The sequence below is a fragment of the Oncorhynchus keta genome, chromosome 31 (assembly GCF_023373465.1).
Source record: "Oncorhynchus keta strain PuntledgeMale-10-30-2019 chromosome 31, Oket_V2, whole genome shotgun sequence".
NCBI lineage: Eukaryota > Metazoa > Chordata > Actinopteri > Salmoniformes > Salmonidae > Oncorhynchus > Oncorhynchus keta.
The window spans coordinates 20,130,359-20,154,863 of NC_068451.1; the positions used below are offsets into that span (position 1 = coordinate 20,130,359).

At 44.1% G+C, this 24,505-nt stretch overlaps 1 protein-coding gene across 1 annotated transcript in view; it reads left to right on the top strand.

Moving 5' to 3' along the window:
* Positions 1-24,505, top strand: part of LOC118367756 (glutamate receptor ionotropic, kainate 2-like) — a 301,405-nt gene that overhangs the window by 73,707 nt on the left and 203,193 nt on the right. The window contains exons 3-7 of the mRNA XM_052489092.1: positions 1,569-1,736; positions 2,771-3,028; positions 12,396-12,577; positions 15,161-15,214; positions 16,815-16,988. Of these exons, the coding sequence (XP_052345052.1) occupies positions 1,569-1,736; positions 2,771-3,028; positions 12,396-12,577; positions 15,161-15,214; positions 16,815-16,988 (836 nt within the window). The remainder of the gene's footprint in view (positions 1-1,568; positions 1,737-2,770; positions 3,029-12,395; positions 12,578-15,160; positions 15,215-16,814; positions 16,989-24,505) is intronic.

Genomic DNA, 24,505 nt, shown 5'->3' on the forward strand with positions numbered 1-24,505 from the left:
TGCGTACAAGTTTATATGGGTACAAGTGTATATGTGTACATTGTATATGCGTACAAGTGTATAATAGTACAAGTGTATATGCGTACAAGTGTATATGTGTACAAGTGTATATGCGTGCAAGTGTATATGTGTACAAGTGTATATGCGTGCAAGTGTATATGTGTACAAGTGTATATGCGTGCAAGTGTATATGTGTACAAGTGTATATGCGTACAAGTTTATATGCGTACAAGTGTATATGTGTACAAGTGTATATGCGTACAAGTGTATATGCGTACAAGTGTATATGCGTACAAGTGTATATGCGTACAAGTTTATATGCGTACAAGTGTATATGTGTACAAGTGTATATGCGTACAAGTGTATATGCGTACAAGTGTATATGCGTACAAATCAAATCAAATCAAATCAAATTTATTTATATAGCCCTTCGTACATCAGCTGATATCTCAAAGTGCTGTACAGAAACCCAGCCTAAAACCCCAAACAGCAAACAATGCAGGTGTAAAAGCACGGTGGCTAGGAAAAACTCCCTAGAAAGGCCAAAACCTAGGAAGAAACCTAGAGAGGAACCGGGCTATGTGGGGTGGCCAGTCCTCTTCTGGCTGTGCCGGGTAGAGATTATAACAGAACATGACCAAGATGTTCAAATGTTCATAAATGACCAGCATGGTCGAATAATAATAAGGCAGAACAGTTGAAACTGGAGCAGCAGCAGTCAGGTGGAATGGGGACAGCAAGGAGCCATCATGTCAGGTAGTCCTGGGGCAAGTGTATATGCGTACAAGTTTATATGCGTACAAGTGTATATGTGTACAAGTGTATATGCGTACAAGTGTATATGCGTACAAGTGTATAATAGTACAAGTGTATATGTGTACAAGTGTATATGTGTACAAGTGTATATGCGTGCAAGTGTATATGTGTACAAGTGTATATGCGTGCAAGTGTATATGCGTACAAGTGTATATGCGAACAAGTTTATATGCGTACAAGTTTATATGCGTACAAGTGTATATGCGTGCAAGTGTTTATGTGTACAAGTGTATATGCGTACAAGTGTATATGCGTACAAGTGTATATGCGTACAAATTTATATGCGTACAAGTGTATATGCGTACAAGTTTATATGTGTACAAGTGTATATGCGTACAAGTTTATATGCGTACAAGTGTATATGTGTACAAGTGTATATGCGTACAAGTGTATATGCGTACAAGTTTATATGAGTACAAGTGTATATGTGTACAAGTGTATATGCGTACAAGTGTATAATAGTACAAGTGTATATGCGTACAAGTTTATATGCGTACAAGTGTATATGTGTACAAGTGTATATGTGTACAAGTGTATATGTGTACAAGTGTATATGTGTACAAGTGTATATGCGTACAAGTGTATAATAGTACAAGTGTATATGTGTACAAGTGTATATGTGTACAAGTGTATATGTGTACAAGTGTATATGTGTACAAGTGTATATGTGTACAAGTGTATATGTGATTTCATCAACCACTTTGTTCAATTACTGTACTAACCAACTGTCTCGTGTCTCTGTTTGTTTTCAGGAGGAATATTCGAGTCCATTGAGTCGGGGCCGTCAGGTGCTGAGGAACTAGCCTTTAAATTTGCTTTAAATACAATCAACAGGAACAGAACCCTACTGCCAAACACAACGCTAACATACGACATCCAACGGATAAACATCTACGACAGCTTCGAAGCCTCCAGAAAAGGTCAAGTATTATGAATACAATTCAGAAAGCTGCATTCACACCCACATGCTGTAGATTCCTGACTGGTGTTGGTCTCCTGGAACAATATTCATAGAACAAGTGTTGAAATACGTTTGCTTGCTATTTGTGTGACTCTCCTATCTTATTTAGCGTTGTTAGTGCGTTCCCACCCACCCAGTGAATGTGGGCTCATGCGTAGTTCGTTGGTTGGATTGGGACAATTATAATCAGGCGCAGAAAGAGGATGGTCGCATCCCAAATGGCAACCTATTCCCTTTAGGCTTTATAGTGCACTACTTTTGATTAGGGCCCATCGGGCTGCCCCATAGGAATCTGGTCAAAAGTAGTGCTCTATATGGGAATAGGATGCTATTTGGGATGCATACGATGTCTGTGCAGATGAAACGTAAACAGAGACAATTGATTGGTTTCTGCTAAGGACTCAGCAGTAATACTAATTCACAGAGTTGGTTGTCTCCCTGGAGACAGGTTTACAAACTGCAATAATCTATAGTTTTACTGGTTGCATTAGGCCTGACATCTCAAAGGTTAAATCTAAAACGGCACCCGTTCCCGATAAAGTGCACTACTTTTGTCCAGCGTCCGTAGGGCAACCCCATAAGGGTCTGTTCAAAAGTAGAACACTATAGGGAAAAGGGTGCTTTTCAAACGCATCCAAAGGGTCTTATCGATTACTGGCCATTACATCCTTTTTCTGTGATTGGAGCGTTTTCTCCTTTCATCAAATTAAGTCATTAGAAAGCACAATCTTGTTGTTACAAAGTGTTGCCAATCGTTTCATATATTATACAGGCCTACTGTGTATAGATCTTGCTCATACATTTTAGACTGTCACTGGCTTCCTTCCAAATATGCTTCATGATGGTCATTCAAAACCATATAGGAACGGACAGCTTGCCATAGTGGAGTGGGAAGTCCATGACTTATCCTCCAGGAACTAACAGTAGCATGTCATATAATACTGAATAAACCACTGAATAAAGGTTGTAACTGAACGCTGTCTCCTCCCCCAGCCTGCGACCAACTATCTCTGGGGGTGGCGGCCATCTTCGGCCCCTCCCACAGCTCGTCGGCCAATGCGGTCCAGTCCATCTGTAACGCACTTGGCGTGCCCCACATCCAGACCAAATGGAAGCACCAGGTGTCTGACAACAGGGACTCCTTCTACGTCAGCCTCTACCCAGACTTCTCCTCTCTCAGCCGTGCCATTCTGGACCTCGTTCACTTCTTCAAGTGGAAGACGGTCACCGTTGTCTATGATGACAGCACAGGTAAGACCCTTGGCCACTTACCTCACACCTTCATGGTCCATGACAACAACACAGCAAGGCTCATTTCCTGTCTGTCCAACCACTGTGCCTAGAAGGCATAGAAATAGAATGAATATAACAGGCTTAGAATCACCTCATAACTTCACAGTCACAGTGATCTGTGACCACAGAACAGGTTCAGCCACAGTGATCTATGACCACAGAACAGGTTCAGTCACAGTGATCTATGACCACAGAACAGGTTCAGTCACAGTGATCTATGACCACAGAACAGGTCCAGTCACAGTGATCCATGACCACAGAACAGGTTCAGTCACAGTGATCTATGACCACAGAACAGGTCCAGTCACAGTGATCTATGACCACAGAACAGTTTCAGTCACAGTGATCTATGACCACAGAACAGGTTCAGTCACAGTGGTCTATGACAACAGAACAAGCTCAGTCGCTGATCCCTTACTGTACTGTACCTCACACCTTCCATCAATTCATCACATCACCGGCAGCGTAGCCTTGTGGTTAGAGCGTTGGACTAGTAACCGGAAGGTTGCGAGTTCAAACCCCCCGAGCTGACAAGGTACAAATCTGTCGTTCTGCCCCTGAACAGGCAGTTAACCCACCGTCATTGAAAATAAGAATATGTTCTTAACTGACTTGCCTGGTTAAATAAAGGTAAAATTAAAAAAATAATAATAATAATAATTCTCACAGTGATTCCAACAGCTTGTGAGTTACAGTAGACAAACCATGGTACTGGCCTGGCAGCATAAGGTCTGTGGGTTGATACTCAGATGGGCCACATATACTAAATATATGTCCGTCGTTGTCAACAGATCTGTTCTGCTAAATGACCATATCGAAAAACCCAAAAGGCCTTGTCCACCTTCACAGGTAATATAATATAGACTATGATTATAGTCCTGTACAGTAGAGTAGCACTGTAGCCCTACCTCCCCCCCCCCTTTCATCCCCAGATGGCCAGTGTTCCAGTGTTATAACAGCAGGCAGCAAACGTCTCAGCGGGCAGGGTACATGTGCCATATGCCAGGGGTCAGGGAGGGAGCCAGCCTCAGGACAGGATGTCTGTGTGTGTGTGTGTGTGTGTGTGCTTCCGTGTGTGTATTCAGGCTCAGGACAACACTGCCAGGTCTTCACATGCTCTCAGAAACACACTGGGGCTCCATTGGCCAGTATTTTATCACTTAAACCATTTTGCTTTCAATTTGATTCAGTTTAAATCTATTTCCCAAAAAACTACAACCAACCAAGCAAAACAAAACAGAAACCAGGGAAGTGTCCAAAAAGGTTTCAATATGTTCATCCTGTAGCTAATAATTCATATTTTATTGAGAAAGGCATTGCATTGAAATGAATATGCAATGTCTAAATATGACTTCTCTACAGCCTCTGCATGATGAATCAACGCTTAGGGTAGAGACAGACAGCCCAGAGTTCCTCTGTCCAGTGTCTGTGTTCTTTTGGCCATTTTAATCTTTTCTTTTTTTTGGGCAGTCTGAGATATGGCTTTTTCTTTACAACTCTGCCTAGAAGGCCAGCATCCCGGAGTCGCCTCTTCACTGTTGACATTGAGACTGGTGTTTTGCGGGTACTATTTAATGAAGCTGCCAGTTGAGGACTTGTGAGGCGTCTGTTTCTCAAACTAGACACTCTAATGTACTAGTCCTTTTGCTCAGTTGTGCACCGGGGCCTCTCACTCCTCTTTCTATTCTGGTTAGAGCCATTTTGCGCTGTTCTGTGAAGGGAGTACTACACAGCATTGTACGAGACATTTCTTGGAAATGTTTCGCATTGAATAGCCTTCATTTCTCTGAACAATAATAGACTGACTAGTTTCAGAATAAATGTCTTTGTTTCTGGCCATTTTGAGCCTGTAATCAAACCCACAAATGCTGATGCTCCAGATACTCAACAAGTCTTTAATCAGAACGACAGTTTTCAGCTGTGCTAACATAACTGCAAAAGGGTTTTCTAATGATCAATTAGCCTTTTAAAATTATAAACTTGGTTGCTGATACTGAGCCACTGTACTGTATACCTATGTAGATATTCCATTAAAAATCAGCCGTTTCCAGCTACAATAGTCATTTACAACATTAACAATGTCTACACTGTATTTCTGATCAATTTGATGTTATTTCAATGGACAAAAAATGTGCTTTTCTTTAAAAAACAAGGACATTTCTAAGCAACCCCTTAACTTTTAAACGGTAGTGTATATTCCTAGAAGTATGCTTCCTTAATGTCAGTATCGCCTTGTAGCTTAAGCTTTATGCATTGTACTGTATGCGAATCCATTCATTGTACAATGCTAATTAAATATCTGTCCTTGATATAGACAAATCTCAGAGCAATTCTTGCTAGTCAACGTCAACTTATTGCCTAATGCTTGCTTGTATATTTGAATTATCTTTATGGAGTCAGATATACATTTTAATAGGCTAATTGCATAGTCTTATTACAAGTTGCATGTGAGGTATATATAATACTATTATTACCCCACGACATGTGTGCCCTGCAGGTTCCCTATACAGCCCTTGTTCAGTAGGTCTCAGTGTGAGATAGGCAGCGTTGGGGAAGCATTGATTCTGGCTGATCCCTAACACCCTGTTAATGAAGGTGCTAGTGGACGTAGCAGGTTGACACGGGGTGAGCCAATAGATAGTGAATAAATGCATGTGCTCATCGAGCTAATGTCACGTTCTGACCTTAGTTCTTTTGTTATGTCTTTGTTTTAGGTTGGTCAGGGCGTGAGTTGGGGTGGGTTGTCTATGTTAGTTTTTCTATGTTGTGTTTTGTGTTTGGCCTGGTATGGTTCTCAATCAGAGGCAGGTGTCGTTAGTTGTCTCTGATTGAGAATTGAGAATCATTGTGATTGTTTCCTGTTTTGTTGTTTGTGTCACCATTCAGGACTGTTTCGGTTTCCATTTTCATTCACTTTGTTATTTTTGTATTTTGTCGTGTTCAGTGATTAGTAAAGTATCATGGACACTTACCACGCTGCGTGTTGGTCCGATCCTTGCTACTCCTCCTCAGAAGAGGAAGAGGAAAGCCGTTACAGCTAATGGTTGAAGATATGAGGATGAGAAGGAAAGAGACCTGAATGGGATGTTAGGAATGGTTCGGGTAATCGTGTATGAAACAGGGAAATGTGTAGGTCTGCTTTACGTTGCCTGTGTTTATGTGTGTGAAAACATATTGTCCAACATATTGGATAAGTCAGTGTACCAGAACCCCTATAATGCCATGTAATTCTCTCAGGAGGGACTTCTTCACAGCCCCATTGCCCTCCTGCTGTTGCCTCAGAGTGGAACAGGAAACAGCTTTCTCATTGGGCTGTTTCTCCTCGAACCAGAGAGCATACAAGTAAATCAATACGTATAATGACCCTCTTCTAACAGCTCAACTTTGTAATGGTACAAAGGCAATGGCATCTACACTGTGTTGTGGTGGTAGTATTCCAAGCCACACATCACAACGTTATGGGAGTCATGTTACACTGGAGTTGTATTGGGTAGTGAGGGAGAGATGGAGACGCTGGGATGACCTATGGTGCAGGGTTAGAGGGGTTACTCCTACAAATATTCCCCCCAGTCCCAGCCCCCCTTCCTGCATTGATGGCGGGAGGGAGAGAGTGACAGTTTAATCACCCTGGCTCTATGTTTATGGCCCGGTTTCCATGACAACATCATCCGACTGCAACCGACCAACCGTAGAGGTGGTAGACTAGAGGAGGGGGTCCTTAAAAGCAAAGAGAGGTTTAACGACCCAACGACCAGCTGCTCCATTCAACACCACTGTATAGTCACTCTGTTTTCCTCTATATAGCTGTCAGCAAGGATCCCTTCGAGAATTCCTATGGTTGCATTTTATGACAGAACAGAATAAATATATATATTTAAAAACAACACAACAAAAAACATAATTGAAATGTACACCGCATGACTCTTCTGAGGAAAAGGTCATTTACTGTGTGTCAAATGGGTGTAATTCTGTTATGGGAGAGGTTTAGACCCATATCTGCCTGACATTTTTTTAAATTGCATTAGTTGAAAGGTCGGCCTAAACCCCAGTGGAGCAAAATGTTTACAGAGGAGTGGCTGATTGCCTTGTTGTAATCAAAAAGAGGTTGTTTTATTTCACTCTATTTTTGGCAGAACGATTTGGCATTTGAAGAAAAGGCATTTCTGATTTGCTAGTCTATTTATTTGTGTGTTTTGAGTGTGTCTCCTTGTGTTTGTGTGTGTGTGTGCACGTACGTCCAAGTGTGCGTCCATCTGTGTGTTTGTGTGCTGTGTGTGTGTGTGTGTGTGTGTGTGTGTGTGTGTGTGTGTGTGTGTGTGTGTGTGTGTGTGTGTGTGTGTGTGTGTGTGTGTGTGTGTGTGTGTGTGTGTGTGTGTGTGTGTGTGTGTGTGTGTGTGTGTGTTTGCTTAGGCTGAGAGACATTTAAGTGTACTTGGGAGTGAGTCAAGTTGAGTGGAAGTGATTGGCTCTAGAGTCCCAGGACCCCTTCAGTAATCTGTTTCAATTTGATGTGTGTGAGTGAAAACACACACCAGCCGCACCATTCCCATCAAACGCTCCACTACCACGCTGCAGATTGTTTAGAGAAGCCCGCTAGCTGTAGTTCTACTAAGTGCCATGATAATTCAGCTTTGGCTGCGTCGGGTTAATAGGTACTGCTGTGATGATGTAGCTTGCTGTGATCATTTGGATTTTCTACGTGATTTTAATTGCTTTGGTTGTACTTTTTGCTTCTCTGTTACTGTCTATTGAATTCTATTGGTCTGGATAGGTTTAATAGGTTTAATCAAGTGCTGTATGTTTCATAGTAGGGTCAAAGTACTCTGATGGTTCTGTAGTTAAATGGATATCTTGCTAATATGGGATGTTTTTACAGTGAACAGGAACCATTTTGAAATAGAAATAGACAAAACAGTACTTTTAAGATTGTTTTATTGAACCTGTCACGTCAGTGTTGTTGGTGACATGCAATGTTAATTAAAGTCCACCAGCTGTTTGGAACTCCGACAAGATGTTCTTGTGCCGACTACGCCATGCATAGCAACAGACGACCAGATGTTCCAGGGAACTAACTTTAATGAGTCCACATTGTGTTCTTACAACATGGCCGCCCATCTTCAAACTACAGAAGAAAGCATCAGCTAGCAGCACACTTCTGGTGTAGTGTCTGTTGCGTCTGTCGCACATCTAGTGAAGCACAGCGCAAAGAATGTGGTTTTAGTACAGGCATTACTGAGAGAGCAATTTTCCCTCAGGTGTTCCCTGAGGGAAAACTCCATAAGGCCTTGGTTATAATGACAGTTGTAATGACAGTTGTAACGACAGTTAAAATGACAGTTGTAAGCTCAATACATAGAGTAAAGTGGTCCACACTTTATGAGCAGAGAGGAGACACATGGATGTGTGTAATTCCCACAAAGGGGAATTATTTCCTTCCATCCTTCCACATTCCTGAACGGCAATTAAAACCTTTGACTGGAAACACGTTTGAATCTTTTTTCAATTTGTTCAACACGTTTAATGGAACATAAATACGGCTGGCGATGCAGAGAGGGTTACATTAACCTTGACCCGCAGATTGTTGGGGAGACGCGTGACTCATACAGCCGTTACTCCACTCACTCCTGTCAGCCTCCCGCTTCTATTCATGCAACACTCACTGTGCCATAGATAGACCTCCAGGCGAATCACACAATAGGCTAAAGTGGCTTCTGAAAACAGGCGAGGAGAGGATGGAATTTTAGACAACTGAGAAAGGTATTTCAACATTAGAGCAAAGGGAAGGAGACAAGGACAGGAAACGAGACCATTAGACTATTGAGATACACGCTATATGTAGTTCAACATTGGTGCAGACAAAGGGAAGGAGACAAGGACAGGAAACGAGACCATTAGACTATTGAGATACACGCTATATGTAGTTCAACATTGGTGCAGACAAAGGGAAGGGGACAAGGACAGGAAACGAGACCATTAGACTATTGAGATACACGCTATATGTAGTTCAACATTGGTGCAGACAAAGGGAAGGGGACAAGGACAGGAAACGAGACCATTAGACTATTGAGATACACGCTATATGTAGTTCAACATTGGTGCAGACAAAGGGAAGGAGACAAGGACAGGAAACGAGACCATTAGACTATTGAGATACACGCTATATGTAGTTTAACATTGGTGCAGACAAAGGGAAGGGGACAAGGACAGGAAACGAGACCATTAGACTATTGAGATACACGCTATATGTAGTTCAACATTGGTGCAGACAAAGGAAAGGAGACAAGGTCAGGAAACGAGACGATTAGACTATTGAGATACACGCTATATGTAGTTCAACATTGGTGCAGACAAAGGAAAGGAGACAAGGTCAGGAAACTAGACTACTGAGATGCACCCTGCTACATCTCTACCTCTGATGGATGATCTGCAGTGGAAACTCACCCTATGAGCGGTTCTTTGAGGAAGTTTGGAGCGGAATACTTGAGGAGAGGGTTGCTGCTGGTGCGTCTTCGCCTCACAGGATATTTATCACAGGGCTGTTCTGTTTTACGCTCAGGAGACTCCCAGACGGCCCCTAATAAACGCTTTGAGTGGATGAAATATTCATGCAGAGTTAAATATGGATCCTGGAGCAGGCAGTCACAAGGCATTAGACACAGTCAATACAGATCACCACTTCCCTCTCCCTCTCTCCGGATTGCTGTGGTCTCAGGCAGAGTGTCGGGGTGGTGAAGAGGGGTGAATCAGCCAGGTAGAATAGCACGGGAGACAGCAGAAGAGATGGACAGGGGGAGAGGAGAGAGAGAGATTGTGAGGGGGGAGAGGAAGAGAGAGATTGAGAGAGAAAGAGGAAGAGAGTGAGTGATGGAGAAAGATGGAGAGTGAGCAGGGGAAGGAGAGATGGAAAGTGTGTGAGAATGAGGTACTCTGACATGTTGTTTATGATGAGTGAATGCAGCAGTCAGAGGTATCAGGGTGGTTTTATCAATGTTAACTAACTAACCGCAAAACACTGAGTGCTGCTCCTGTAGTGGAAAGCTCTTGCAACACTAAGCACCCCAGCCAGATTGGACCACACACACACACACACACACACACACACACACACACACACACACACACACACACACACACACACACACACACACACACACACACACACACACACACACACACACACACACACACACACACACACACACACCGCCTGTTCACTTTTGCATGAATTCCAAAATTCAGCAGAATTATAGATTGGGATCGAAACAAACGATCATAACTCTTTAATTGATTTAAGAACAACCGATTTTCACAAGCGCCTCCATCTGCTTAACATTCACTGTGATCACCATGGGCCTTTGTGGCCACCAACAAAGCAGCTATTTAAACTAACTGCGATGGTCAGGTAATGAACATTTTGAAACAAGCTGATGTGCAATGAAGTCTAACTAAGGGTGTCTGTTCAAATTGAGAAGGCCAGCTGGTCTTCTTCTTAGGCTGCGTCTGAAATAGCACCATATTCCTTTTGTAGTGCACTACTTTTGACCAGGGCATGCACTATCGGTGCACTAGGAATAGGTAGCCTATTTCAGTCATAGCCATAGCCTGTAGCGATAGCTAGACTGCTTCCTCTCTCTGGCTCATCGTATGTGTATTCTGCAGTGTATGAATTAAGTTAATAGTGACCCATAGTGAGCGAGGTCCTCAGCCCTCCATTGTGTCTACTGTGTCCACTTTGTCACGGGCAATGACGCATCATCAGCGTGCGAGTGGGCGCCACCGTGGGGCATCATCATCAGTGTGCGACAGAGTGTTGTTGTGATTTAATGAAGGCTTGGGAACTGGCTGCTGCTCAACACTCAACAACAAGCTGTGAGCTGAGCTGCGCTGGTGTCCCATGGTGCTGTGCGCTCAAGTAGAAACAGGAAGTAAACAAATAATGCCATGGGCCAACCAGCTGGGGACTGCCTGTATGGCTGCAGGCGGCAGAGAATAACAACTACATGGTTGTGACTGTGACTGTTACTGTGGCAGGTCTATACAGTACTGAACCAGGGAAAAGATTATTGATTGCACTTACAGATGACTGGAAACACTTGTAAGAATTCTTCAGCCATAGTGGCTCTCTGTCCTATATCTCTATGTAGGAATTGAGATGTTGGCGCAATGACTTGCTAGCTGTTCCCATTGACTTCCAGTCATTGAGCCAACGACTATCCATTTAAAAGCATGTATCTGCAGAAATATATACATCTTGTAAATCATAGTTTTTGCAGCGATGGAAATAATTTAGCAGTGGTGATAAATGAATATAGAGGAAGTACTGTAGACGGATCGATAATGGGCGTGAATTCAATGTATCAGTGATGAATGATAAAAGGCATTCATCACTCCCCCTTTCAAAGGGGAATTCATACTGTGGTGATCCTTTTTCTTCTAGTATCAAGGTCTGTGGTACTGGCTCTGGTAAGATACAGTGTGGCGCCAGACAAAACAGAGCTTTGAGAGAAACATAGATGGTGGAGGTAGAACAGGAGGGATACAGACAAATATGAAGAAATGAAATGTGCAATAGTGCAAAGAAGGGAGAGAAAGAAAGCGGGAGAGGAGGAGGAGGAGGGGGGAGGAGGAGGAGGAGGAGGAGGAGGAGGAGGAGGAGGGGGGAGGAGGAAGGGGGAAGGGGAAGGAGTAGGGAGGAGGAGGATGAGGAGAGAGGAGGAGGGAGGAGGGAGGAGGGAGGGGAGGAGGGAGGAGGGAGGAGGGAGGAGGGAGGAGATGGGAGACAAGTTGACAGATGGATGGATTTCATTAAAATTGGAATGACATTAGACATCTATTCATAGAGCTTCCTTATCTACTACTAATTAAAACCAAGGGAGTCAAATGAATACAGAGTAAAACATCAATTACCAGAGATACATATTTGTAGTTTATCTTTGGAAAATGGGGAGCCTGCACTGTTTGCAACAGAAACGGAATTAACATGACGTATTTGGGGTGGCTCGTAGCCTAGTGGTTAGCGCGTTGGGCCAGTAACCGAAAGGTTTCTGGATCGTATCCCCGAACTGAGGTCAAAATCTGTCATTCTGCTCCTGAGCAAGGCAGTTAACCCACTGTTTCCCAGGTGCTGATGATGTGGATGTTGACTAAGGCAGCCCCCCTCACCTCTCTCACTCACTCAGAGGGGTTGGGTGAAATATGGAAGACACATTTGGACTACTGACTACGTATCCCCCTTTCCCTATTCAAAATGGTATATGTATTGTACATTGCTTCATTCCCTGTCACACATACTGACTTCTTTTTTGCCTCTGTGTTTCCTCTGAAGGTCTTATTCGGTTACAGGAGCTCATAAAGGCTCCATCTCGCTACAACATCCGCTTGAAGATCCGCCAGTTGCCAGCGGACACCAAGGACTCCAAGCCTCTCCTCAAGGAGATGAAGAGAGGGAAGGAGTTCCACGTCATCTTCGACTGTGGACACGAAATGGCTGCCGGCATCCTAAAACAGGTGTGTGTGAGGAGGGGAAGTGATATGTGTCTGTGTCTGTGTGAGTGAGGAGTCACAATTCCCAGTCAATTCAGACACGTTTTGTCAAACTGGGTGCAAAATATTATTATTTTTTGTACATTTCCTTGAAAGAAGGAATGTTCTCTTAGATCATTTTAATCATGCAAGATCTCAGCTCCACCTGAAACAGAAAGAGAGGATGTTTTATACTGACTCAATTAATTAAAAACATTCATATTCCTCCTCCTGCTTCCAGGATGTATAAAATATTAAAGATAACATGACTCACCCTGGCACTCATTCTTTGTCCCTCACTCTCTCCCGCTTGGCTTTTTTAATCAGTGTGGTAGCTGGTGATTGGTTATGAAGGTCAAGGACACCTATCATTAGCTAGTGGCATGTGAGCTACTCCCTGGTAATGGGTGGGGGGTAATGAAGGACTTTTCTATGATATCCTCATTACAAGACACCCGACTGACTCAGTGATTCCTCTCCTCATTTCACTCTGAGACAACAGTCATGGTACTCTTTAGAGACGCAGATCAATCTTCTACCGTAAAGAAACAACCGGTGGTGGTTTAACTGGCGTTCATAGTGCCATTGTGGGACTGTCTGCATGCTAAATATCCAGCATAAACATGTTCATGCTAACCTCTGTAGGCCTTCCTCTAGAGTTCATATGCAGGTGGCTAAATGCTTATGATATGCAGGTGGCTAAATGCTTATGATATGCAGGTGGCTAAATGCTTATGATATGCAGGTGGCTAAATGCTTATGATATGCAGGTGGCTAAATGCTTATGATATGCAGGTGCTAAATGCTTATGATATGCAGGTGGCTAAATGCTTATGATATGCAGGTGGCTAAATGCTTATGATATGCAGGTGCTAAAAGATCCCTTTTCTTCTGATCCCTAAACGACGAGTTTGTAATTACTGCAGATTTCCCCAATCCCTCTGTGGTGTCCACGGATAAAGTACAGTGTATAATAGGTTTGAAGATATCTGATTGACTAAGAAACAGATAATTCCATCAGGTCCACCTAATGAAGACGAACATTTTAATGTTGTGATCTGATTGGAACAGGAAATACAATCATTTACATTCTGCACCCTTATTGTCTGTGTAATCTCATTGGCCAGGGGTAATGGTAGCTGCATTATTGGTGAGTAGATTAGAGTATGTTCAACCCACCTGGATACTTACCGTACCCACCTGACACCGGCAGCAATTACTGGCCTGACCCTTTCCCATTTAATCACTCTCCATTTCCCTACACAATCATCATCTGTGATTCCTAATGGTTTAGCGAAGCTGTCAGATAACTGCAGCACGACTCACCAGTCGCAGCTGCCTAGGAGACCAAGCCACATTTATAGAGCTTAAATAGGGTGGGCACTCAGCCAAAGGCCCTAACAGACACACACAGAGTAGACCCACGATTTAATGCTGCCATAACAGGGACTTCTTGAGATGTTCCCCTATAAGACATAATATCCTCACAACAGGTGATATAGCGACATAGAGGTGAGGAGTCTGTAATTCTGTTAGCAAAACATGGCCACCACTGATCAGACCAAGGTAATGACCACAGTCATCTGTCTGTCTGCGGTTATATCATCTAAATTCAGATAGAGTGAGGGAAAGAGAGGCAGAGAGAGAGACAGAGATAGAGACAGAGATAAAGAGAGATAGAGTGAGGGAAAGAGAGAGAGATAGAGAGAGAGTGAGGGAAAGAGAGAGACAGAGAGAGAGACAGAGATAGAGATAGAGGTAAAGAGAGATAGAGAGAGAGAGAGAGAGAGAGAGAGTGAAAGTGAGGGAAAGAGAGAGAGAGTGAGGGAAAGAAAGAGAGAGAGACAGAGAGAGAGACGGAGATAGAGTGAGGGAATGAGCGAGAGAGAGACAGAAAAAGAGGGACATAGAGAGAGAGAGAGAGACAGAGAGAGAGGGAGAGAGAGACAGAGAGAGAGAGGGAGAGAGAGAGGGAGAGAGAGGGAGAGAGAGAGGGAGAGACAGAGAGTGAGAGAGGGAGAGAGGGAGAGAAAGAGAGAGAGAGACAGAGGGAGAGAAAGAGAGAGAGAGACAGAGAGAGTGAGTGTGTGTGTGAGAGAGGGGGAGAGAGAGAGAGAGAAAGAGAGAGATAGAGCTCCAACTATTTTCTCTTTTCTCACTTCTGATAGGGATCAGCTTACAGTATATTAGTAGTAGAATCATCCTCCTCACTCACAGCATTACCTCTCTATCCCTGATGAGGGTGTATCCTGGCCTTTAGGTCTGCTGAATTGCCATCATTAGTGAGTGATGTGAGCCCTCACTGTTGAAGGGCAAATGGATGGTTGGATGGATGGATAGAGGGGAGGGAGATATGCAGGGATGGAGGGATGGAGGGAGGAGGAGATGGTTACAGCAGGCTTAGAGAGTGGATGTGAGGTTTATATATTATATAGGCGTATATTTTATACGCAGAAATACACATAACTCTGTAACATACACACACACACACACACACACTGCAAAATGTAAACTGTAGGTTCACACATTCAGTATTCACAAATGTCCCGCCCCCCTCTTTCTCTCCAGGCTCTTGCTATGGGGATGATGACAGAGTACTATCACTACATCTTCACCACACTGGTAAGTAAAGTGCAGCCACATGTTTCACTGCCTGCCGAGATGCTTCCCCATCATTTTGCTTGTCTAACTTCTGTATCCATCTGGAAACTTCTGACACAGTGAAGGTGTGAGCAAAACAGAGACACTCTTCAATCTTCTTGTTTTCCCACAAACTGACTAACAGCCAATCAAAAGTCCTGAAATGTGAAATGTTCATGCATCAAAAGTAAAGCAACAATCTCTTTTATGTCTTAGGTGTGAGAAAGAAAGTGCTATCAGACTGACCTAGCTCATGTGCTGTGATGATTGAGGGCAACAAGAACATTGAATGTGAACGTGAATGACAGCCTCCCTACTTTTCCCTAGAGGAGAACAGGGAAATGTGACAGAGAGAGAGATAGAGACTGAGCAAGAGAGAGAGAGAAAGAGATAGAGAGAGCGGGAGAGAGAGAGAGAGAGAGAGAGAGCGGGAGAGAGAGAGAGAGAGAGAGAGAGAGAGAGAGAGAGAGAGAGAGAGAGAGAGAGAGAGAGAGAGAGAGAGAGAGAGAGAGAGAGAAGAGAGAGAGGGGGTGGTGGGGGGGGGTCAGATATCTGTTCTGTTCTGACACCCCATGGTTGTGTAACTGACATGGCCCTTGGCCTACTTCGGAGGGCTGCTCTATTTCTCTCTTTCTGCAGAGATTATCACACACACACACACACACACACACACACACACACACACACACACACACACACACACACACACACACACACACACACACACACACACACACACACACACACACACACACACACACACACACACCCTCTACATTATCCCTGACTCCCTCTCTCTCATATTCACTCCCTGTCCCGTTGTCAGGTCAGAAACATTATTCAAGTCTTACTCCTGTTAATGCCATATCACATTCATCAAACAGTAGCTAGAGTTAAGATCAAAACACTCCTACCCCCCCTCCCCCAGCCAGAATATTAAAATCCTTTGAACTAAAACCTTCCGTTTTCTTCTCTGCCAGAGCTTTTCATCAAGAAAAAAATACATCCTTCCATTACTTTTTAAAATGAAAGATCTAAATGTCCACATTCTCTTTATAGAAGCCATTCAGTGTATCACAATGAACGCAATTAAGTCTGGCGAAGTCATTTGCAGGATGTATGAAATGAGAAAAGTGAAAATGATTGAAGATGAGGAGTTGGGGAGGGACTGAGGAGACGGAACAGACAGGAGGACGTTCTAACATGTTCCAATGTTGAGTTTGGCAGAGAGGGGACGCAGTGCTGAGAGCTTAATTCTCCCACCAGAGTGAACAACCCATCCACATCGATGAACACATATGGCAGCCATTTTCTGCCAGATTGGACTTTATACTCCAGTGTTGGCTCCAGCAGAGGACAGCACTCAGACACCACACATTAACTCACATTGCTACCATGTCCTTGCATATTCACAATCAGCATTCCTATTTAATTGTTAGTCTATACTTAATCCTTTTTGCTCCTACTGGAAAAAATGGCTTTGTTTAGCTTAGTTTACAACACAGTTATAACCCCTCTTTAGCATATTATATATAAGTATGTTCTTTTCCTACTTTCCTGACTCTTAACTCTTCCCTGTCAGGACCTGTTTGCGCTGGACGTGGAGGCCTACCGTTACAGTGGGGTGAACATGACTGGCTTTAGGATCCTGAATACGGAGAACAGCCAAGTGGCCTCCATCATAGAGAAGTGGTCCATGGAACGCCTGCAGGCCCCGCCCAAACCTGACTCTGGCCTACTGGACGGCTTCATGACGGTGAGTCATCACTACAGCTACTGTATGGGGCCAATCGGAAATAGCCCCCTATTACTAACCCCTATTCCCTATAGCTTTTAGTCCATTTCGGACGCAGAAGCTACTATGATTGGGCTATATGTCTATAACTCTTTGTTGCTCTGCTCTTCTGCAAAGTTACGAATATTATTACTATGGAATAGAGGCTTATGCTGGACGTGTTACTGCTGTGTGGCAGAGAAATCCATTCCACCATTAGATTGTTTCCTAGATATTTTAAATATCACATTAGACATTTGATGGAGTAAGGCAGGAATGGTGTTTGGACGTAGACTATGCTTTCTCCGTGTGTGACTGTTGCTAATGCATTAGCCGTTAGTGAAACAGCCATGCTGTGAGCATCGCCTTCCTGTGAGCATCCGACCTGTCCCAGAGGACTGAAACACACGACCTCCTGGGTCCCTGGGCTCTGAGCCCTGTGTGATAACGTGGCTCCTGTTGCATGGATCCAACCCCTCTCTGACAACAGCACACAACCAGTAATGACTGTTCTGCAGCAGTCCTACTACACCGCTACTCTCTCTTACCTGGGAGCACTGCCAAAATATGAACTTACCAGAGACAAGGAGAGAGGGAGGACAGGGAGGGCGAGAGAGCGAGCATGAGAGAGATGGAGAGAAAGGGAGAGAGATGACTGGAATTAGGGTTCCAGATTCATTCCAACACAACTGTTAACTTCTTGCGTCGAGCCATCCCAGATCCGGGATCGTGACTACAGCCTCAAGCTCATTACCATAACGCAATGTTAACTATTCATGAAAATCGCAAATGAAATGAAATCAATATGCTAGCTCTCAAGCTTAGCCTTTTGTTAACAACACTGTCATCTCAGATTTTCAAAATATGCTTCTCAACCATAGCAAAACAAGCATTTGTGTAACAGTATTGATAGCTAGCGTAGCATTTAGCGCAACATTTTCACATTTTCAGAAAAACCAGAAAAGCATTCAAATAAAATCTATCCGCAAGCTCAAATGAAATAAATCTATTTGCTCTCAAGCTTAGCCTTTTGTTAACAACACTGTCATCTCAGATTTTCAAAAATATGCTTCTCAACCATAGCAAAACAAGCATTTGTGTAACAGTATTGATAGCCTAGCATAGGATTATGCCTGACATTCAGCATGCAACATTTTCACAAAAACCAGAAAAGCATTCAAATAAAATCATTTACCTTTGAAGAACTTCAGATGTTTTCAATGAGGAGACTCTCAGTTAGATAGCAAATGTTCAGTTTTTACAAAAATATTATTTGTGTTGAAAAAAAACGAAAATCATGTCATTAAAACTTTTTTTCCAAATTAACTCCATAATATCAACAGAAACATGGCAAACCGATGTTTAGAATCAATCCTCAAGGTGTTTTTCAAATATCTATCGACGATAAATCCATCGTGGCAGTTGACTTTCTCTTCTGAAGAAATGGAACGGCGCATGGACCTAAAGATTACGCAATAATTTTGACACAGGACACCGGGCGGACACCTGGTAAATGTAGTCTCTTATGGTCAATCTTCCAATGATATGCCTACAAATACGTCACAATGCTGCAGACACCTTGGAGAAACGACACAAATGGCAGGCTCATTCCTGGCGCATTCACAGCCATATAAGGAGACATTGGAACACAGCGCCTTCAGAATCTGGGGCATTTCCTGTATGAAACTTCATCTTGGTTTCGCCTGTAGCATTAGTTCTGGGGCACTCACAGATAATATCTTTGCAGTTTTGGAAACGTCAGAGTTTTTTCTTTCCAAAGCTGTCAATTACATGCATAGTCAAACATCTTTTCGTGACAAAATATCTTGTTTAAAACGGGAACGTTTTTTATCCAAAATTAAAAGAGCGCCCCCTATCTCGAAGAAGTTAAGGTGCTAAAAGTGTCATATTCCAGTTGGAGGGAAGCGGATGCTGGCTGGGGGTTGATAGCTGTGGCTTGCCACTGGAAGATAGAGAGCTTCCTTTAAGGTTCAAGGAACCTTGCTGAGGAGTTAGTTCCAGGGTTGTACTGTATCTTAGACCGGTTTGCCTCTTTGTAACAGTCTTCTGTTGGATTAGTGGGTCAGTTGGTGGTGCTTCTCTCTGGAGGCCTCCCATAGACTGGGGGCAGTTGATGTATTTCTCTGACACATAGTCAATTGAAACTTAAGGAATCAACTGACTTGGTTCTTCGCCCTCCACACGCATTTACATAAATTAGCTCTCTCAGATCAATAGACTATCAGCTGTTTGTGTTCCCATCTGTTCCTTATGTGGTCTATAAGGCTGGATGAGTATTACTTCATAAGACTGTTGTTTTTGGATCAGAGGCATCAGAAGATTAATTCCAGGGGAGGTACTGTGCTGTGACCCCGCTCATCAGGGAGCGGGATCCCCGCTCACAAACCCCGCTCACAAACCGCACAAATAAAATATAAAACATTCATTACCTTTGACCATCTTCTTTGTTGGCACTCCTAGATGTCCCATAATCACTATTGGGTCTTTTTTTCCGATTAAATCGGTCCATATATAGCCTAGATATCGATCTATGAAGACTGTGTGATAAACGGAAAAAAATTGCGTCTTATAACGTAACGTCATTTTTTTAAATGAAAAAAGTTGACGATAAACTTTCACAAAACACTTCGAAATACTTTTGTAATGCAACTTTAGGTATTAGTAAACGTTAATAAGCGATCAAATTGATCACGAGGCAAAGTATATTCTTTAGCTGTCCGTCTGGAAATAATGTCCGGGTAAATCCCAACCAAAATATCCGGTCGGAGACCGGAAGAAATGCGCTGCCTTACATCTGTTTGACCAAGAAACAAATAGTAGGCAAATGACAAGACTCTAGACAACGTGTGGAAGCTGTAGGTATTGCAACCTCAGACCCATTAAATGTGGTTCACCTTTATCAATGGGTTCAAGTCGCGCATGGATATATTTTTCCATTTTCAGTGATCAGATTTTCCTGCACTTTTCGATGAAACACACGTTCTGTTATAGTCACAGCCGTGATTTAACCAGTTTTATAAACGTCTGAGTGTTTTCTATCCACACATACTAATCATATGCATATACTATATTCCTGGCATGAGCAGCAGGGCGCTGAAATGTTGCGCGATTTTTAACAGAATGTTCGAAAAAGTAGGGGGTAGGAGTAACAGGTTAATGGCGCAGTTTCAAGGCGGGGATTGATTCATTAGACAAATGGCAATCAGTGAGCAGCTAATGCATATTGACATGGCGAAAGGTTCCGTAAACGTTTGATTAACGGCTTCATTTGTGAGCTGTATTTACAGTCTTGTGTCCTTAAGTACTGAACCGCTGATGTAACTTATGGACTGGCGATCGTGACAGATTACACCCAGAGCAATACAAAGACACAGCTATTTTTATACAGCTCTTTGTTTTGGGCCCACTGCTTTCAAAGTTTATTGTTTGAAACACTATGGAAATGTTGTGTGTTTCTTTGTGTGTGTGTTTGTGTATGGATGGATTTTTTTTTCTACAACGATGTTGGAAAGAATGGAGAGTAAATGGAGAACAGGCAAAGTCATATCCACCAAAAAGGGTTGAAGAGGTAGACAAATCCTGGTCCAGGCACCAGGTTTTTAAAACAAATTTTAACACGTTGGATTTGACTTTTCTGTGTGATTTAATCCCTGTTCCTCTCCTACTCTTTGATCTGCAGAACAGAGCACTCTGAGAGATTAGAGAGAGGTGGTCCTCTCCCACCTAGCTTGGCTACAGCCTTGTTATTTTGGCTTAAATTGATCTCGGTGCCTGCCTTATTTGGCTGTGACTCACAAAAGATTCCTGTCGCCTGTAAAACCTCAGAAACAAACCCCAGTGCCAAAGAGGATAATGATCAAACTGACAAATTTTCATTTTCACCCCAGGATGTTTTTTTCTCCTTCTTTTTTTCTAGATTTGTTTGTGTGCTGCAATGCTGAATGGTAAAGCTTAATTCTGCACCTCATTCCTTTTCATTCCTTTATGCTACAATTAATCTTCCTTTGGAGAAGGAAGTCCTGCCCTGTCACGGCTTAACACGCATAATGAAAATGACCTAACAAGCCCTACAGGTTCATTAGCATAATTTCTCCTGCTTGCTAATTGCTTTAGCTTCTGTCTGTTTCACTCTGAGGCGGCTAGGCTAATCTCGAGGAGATTCCCAAAACACCCAGGCATGACCATACATCCTACTATGTATCTCCCTGTCTTGAGTTGGAGAGGGGAGGCATTACTTTTTAACCAGCTCTCTCTTTGGGTCAGGGCAGATACCTAACCCCACGATTTGAATGTAGTTGGCCGCTGTTTTGTTTAAGTCAGGGGTTTGAGGTTAAATTGGTGTTCCTGTAATGGAAACCTAGCAACCACACCATCGGTAATCATACCAATATTTCCCCCATGAAGAAGGATAGACATAGATCCAGGGCAAATTCAAATGGACACGTCTGTGCTACTGGGTGGGTTGCCATTTTGTGATTTGCAGCTAGGCTATCATTACATTTCCGGCTATGGGGAATACTTCTCAATAACAGCAGTCAAACACATGTGGAATCACATTACTCAACCATCACTCAAACAGCCACATACATCATATTGCAGACTGAAAGACTGGCAGAAACTCTTCCAGATGTAAAGAATGAAACCAGACATAGAAACAGTATCGAGACAGAGAGAAAGAGACCGGTTGAATGGAGAAAGATTGAGAAAATGGAGGAGAGAGAGAGAGAGAGACAGAGAGAGAGAGAGAGAGAGAGAGAGAGAGAGAGAGAGAGAGAGAGAGAGAGAACAGTGTGGAGAGATTGAGAGAATAATTATTCTGTGCTCTCTTGGCCGTCCCCTCGGCTCAGCGCCTTCTCCTGATCGACCTGTCCATCACGCCGTCACCATGGCATCTCCGGGGTGATCTCCCTGAGTTGCAGCAAGGGACGGAGAACATGGCTGCTGCCTGCCGGAGAGGGGGGAGCTGACCCTGGCCAGCTAGCAGGCTGCTGGACAAGCCCTGAACACACCTGAACAGCCCTGGACAGACCGGGCCAGCAGGGTCAGCAGCCAATGTCTTCCGACAGATGGCGTCATTCTAACGTGACATGCGTCACCATAGCTCTATCTGACGTTGGACAATGGGTCAGCCCTTAAACAGCCCTGGCAAGCCAGCGAACTCCTGACACAGCCCTGGACAGTCCCTGGACAGTCCCTGGACAGACCCTGGACAGTCCCTGGACAGTCCCTGGACAGACCCTGGACAGGCCCTTGAAAATCCCTGGACAGTCCCTGGACAGACCCTGGACAGTCCCTGGACAGACCCTGGACAGACCCTGGACAGTCCCTGGACAGTCCCTGGACAGTCCCTGGACAGACCCTGGACAGACCCTGGACAGACCCTGGACAGTCCCTGGACAGTCCCTGGACAGACCCTGGACAGACCCTGGACAGTCCCTGGACAGACCCTGGACAGACCCTGGACAGACCCTGGGATAAGACACATTTTATTCCAGTACTATGACAACCCTCCAATAGAAGTGAGAGCTACTATATGGGAGTGAGCGATATTTCTTTAGCAGATATTGGCATCCTCTTCAGTCTTGGTTTTGTAATGAACCCCATTTGAACTTAATTTCTCCACCCCACAGATGAAGCTCCTCTATCTAAGCTGTGGCCGTCTGCCTCTCTCTGTATTTCAGGCTCTTTTTGTGGCTGAGGGTCGTGGATTTGGGATTTGGCGCTGCATCTGTCCACATGCGGGGACAGGAATTTGGAAGTGGAGTATGCGTGGGCATTATTCTGGCAGATGGTTGGCATGTGTGGTAGCTGGCAGAGACAAGCAGTGCCCCCCTCTTATACCAAGGCCAGAGGCTCTACTGCTGCTGAGATGACCCAAAACTAGACCATTCTCATCCTTTATCCTATTCAATACCTCTGCAAAGCACACACTGTGTGGTTTTAGGTCTTCCTATTGGATTACCATTTGACAAGCTTTTACTAGATTATACCACAACATTTATTGAAACATCTTGGATCTGATTGGTTAGAAATCCTATCCTTTAGTCCAATCAGTGGAAGCAGACTATAGCCCACTTAAAACATAGATTTATAAATAAAGTAGTATGTGTGTCCATTTTGTGTTCTGGCTGAGCTGCTGTCATTTGTTGTTGGTGCTGTGGTGGCTGTGTGTAGCATGCTGGTGGTGTGTGTGGGTTTCTGTATGCAGGTGTGTGTTTTATAGCGTGTGTGTGTGTGCGCGCGTGTGTGTGTGTCACGCTGTCACGTAAGTGTCCACAGACACGGGGCTGCATTATTAACTATGTGCCCCACGGTATCGCCGCCAGGTATCAGCATAGACAGGTGTCCCTGGAGATGGGTTACTACGGAAACAGAGTGATAATCGAGAGCTTGTAAACAGGGCTGGCATTTTGTCCTCCCCCAATCCCCCATCCACCCATTCTGACATCCTCCTCTCCTCTCCCTCTCCTCTCCTCTCCTCTCCTCTCCTCTCCTCTCCTCTCCTCTCCTCTCCTCTCCTCTCCTCTCCTCTCCTCTCCCTCCTCTCCTCTCCTCTCCTCTCCTCTCCCCTCTCCTCTCCTCTCCTCTCCTCTCCTCTCCTCTCCTCTCCTCTCCTCTATTCCCCTTCTTTTCACCATCACCCTCTCCTCCATCCACCCCACTCCTCTCTTCTCCTCTATCCCCTTTCCTGTTTCTCTCTCCTCAATACCCTCTCCTCTCCCTCAGGATCGGCAGGTAGCCTAGTGGTTAAAAGCGTTGGGCCAGTAACCATTCTGCCCTTGAGCGATGCAGTTAACCCCCAACAGCGGATTAAGGCAGCCCCCCGCACTGCTCTGATTCAGAGGGGTTGGGTTAAATGTGAAAGACACACACAACTGACTAGATCTCCTCTCCTCCAGGGACTGCTGCCAGCTCCACATATCATCCCACTGATCCCCTGAGAACTATGAGCCATGTTACTCTCTCCCACTATCAAACTTCTACTCTCAGTCTGAAACATGTGAAAAATCTCCATGTTAAGGATCTGACTCTATATCTAACTCTTATAATTTCCCCATCCTCCCTCTCCTTTCCTCAGCCTCCCACTCCTTTCCTCATCCTCCCTCTCCTTTTCTGATCCTCGCTCTCCTTTCCTCATCATAGCTCTCCTTTCCTCATCCTCCCTCTCCTTTCCTCACCCTAACTCTCCTTTCCTCATCCTCCCTCTCCTTTCCTCATCCTCATCTTCCCTCTCCTTTCCTCATCCTTCCTCTCCTTTCCTCATCCTCATCTTCCCCCTCCTTTCCTCATCCTTCCCCTCCTTTCCTCATCATCCCACTCCTTTCCTCATCCTCCCTCTCCTTTCCTCATCCTCCCTGTCATTTTCTCATCATCCTTCTCCTTTTCAAAATGTCCCTGTCTTTTAAGTGTTTCTGGGAGTGACGTTGCATCTGTAATGAGCTGCTGGTCTCAGACCGACTCAACTCCAGTCAGCGTCA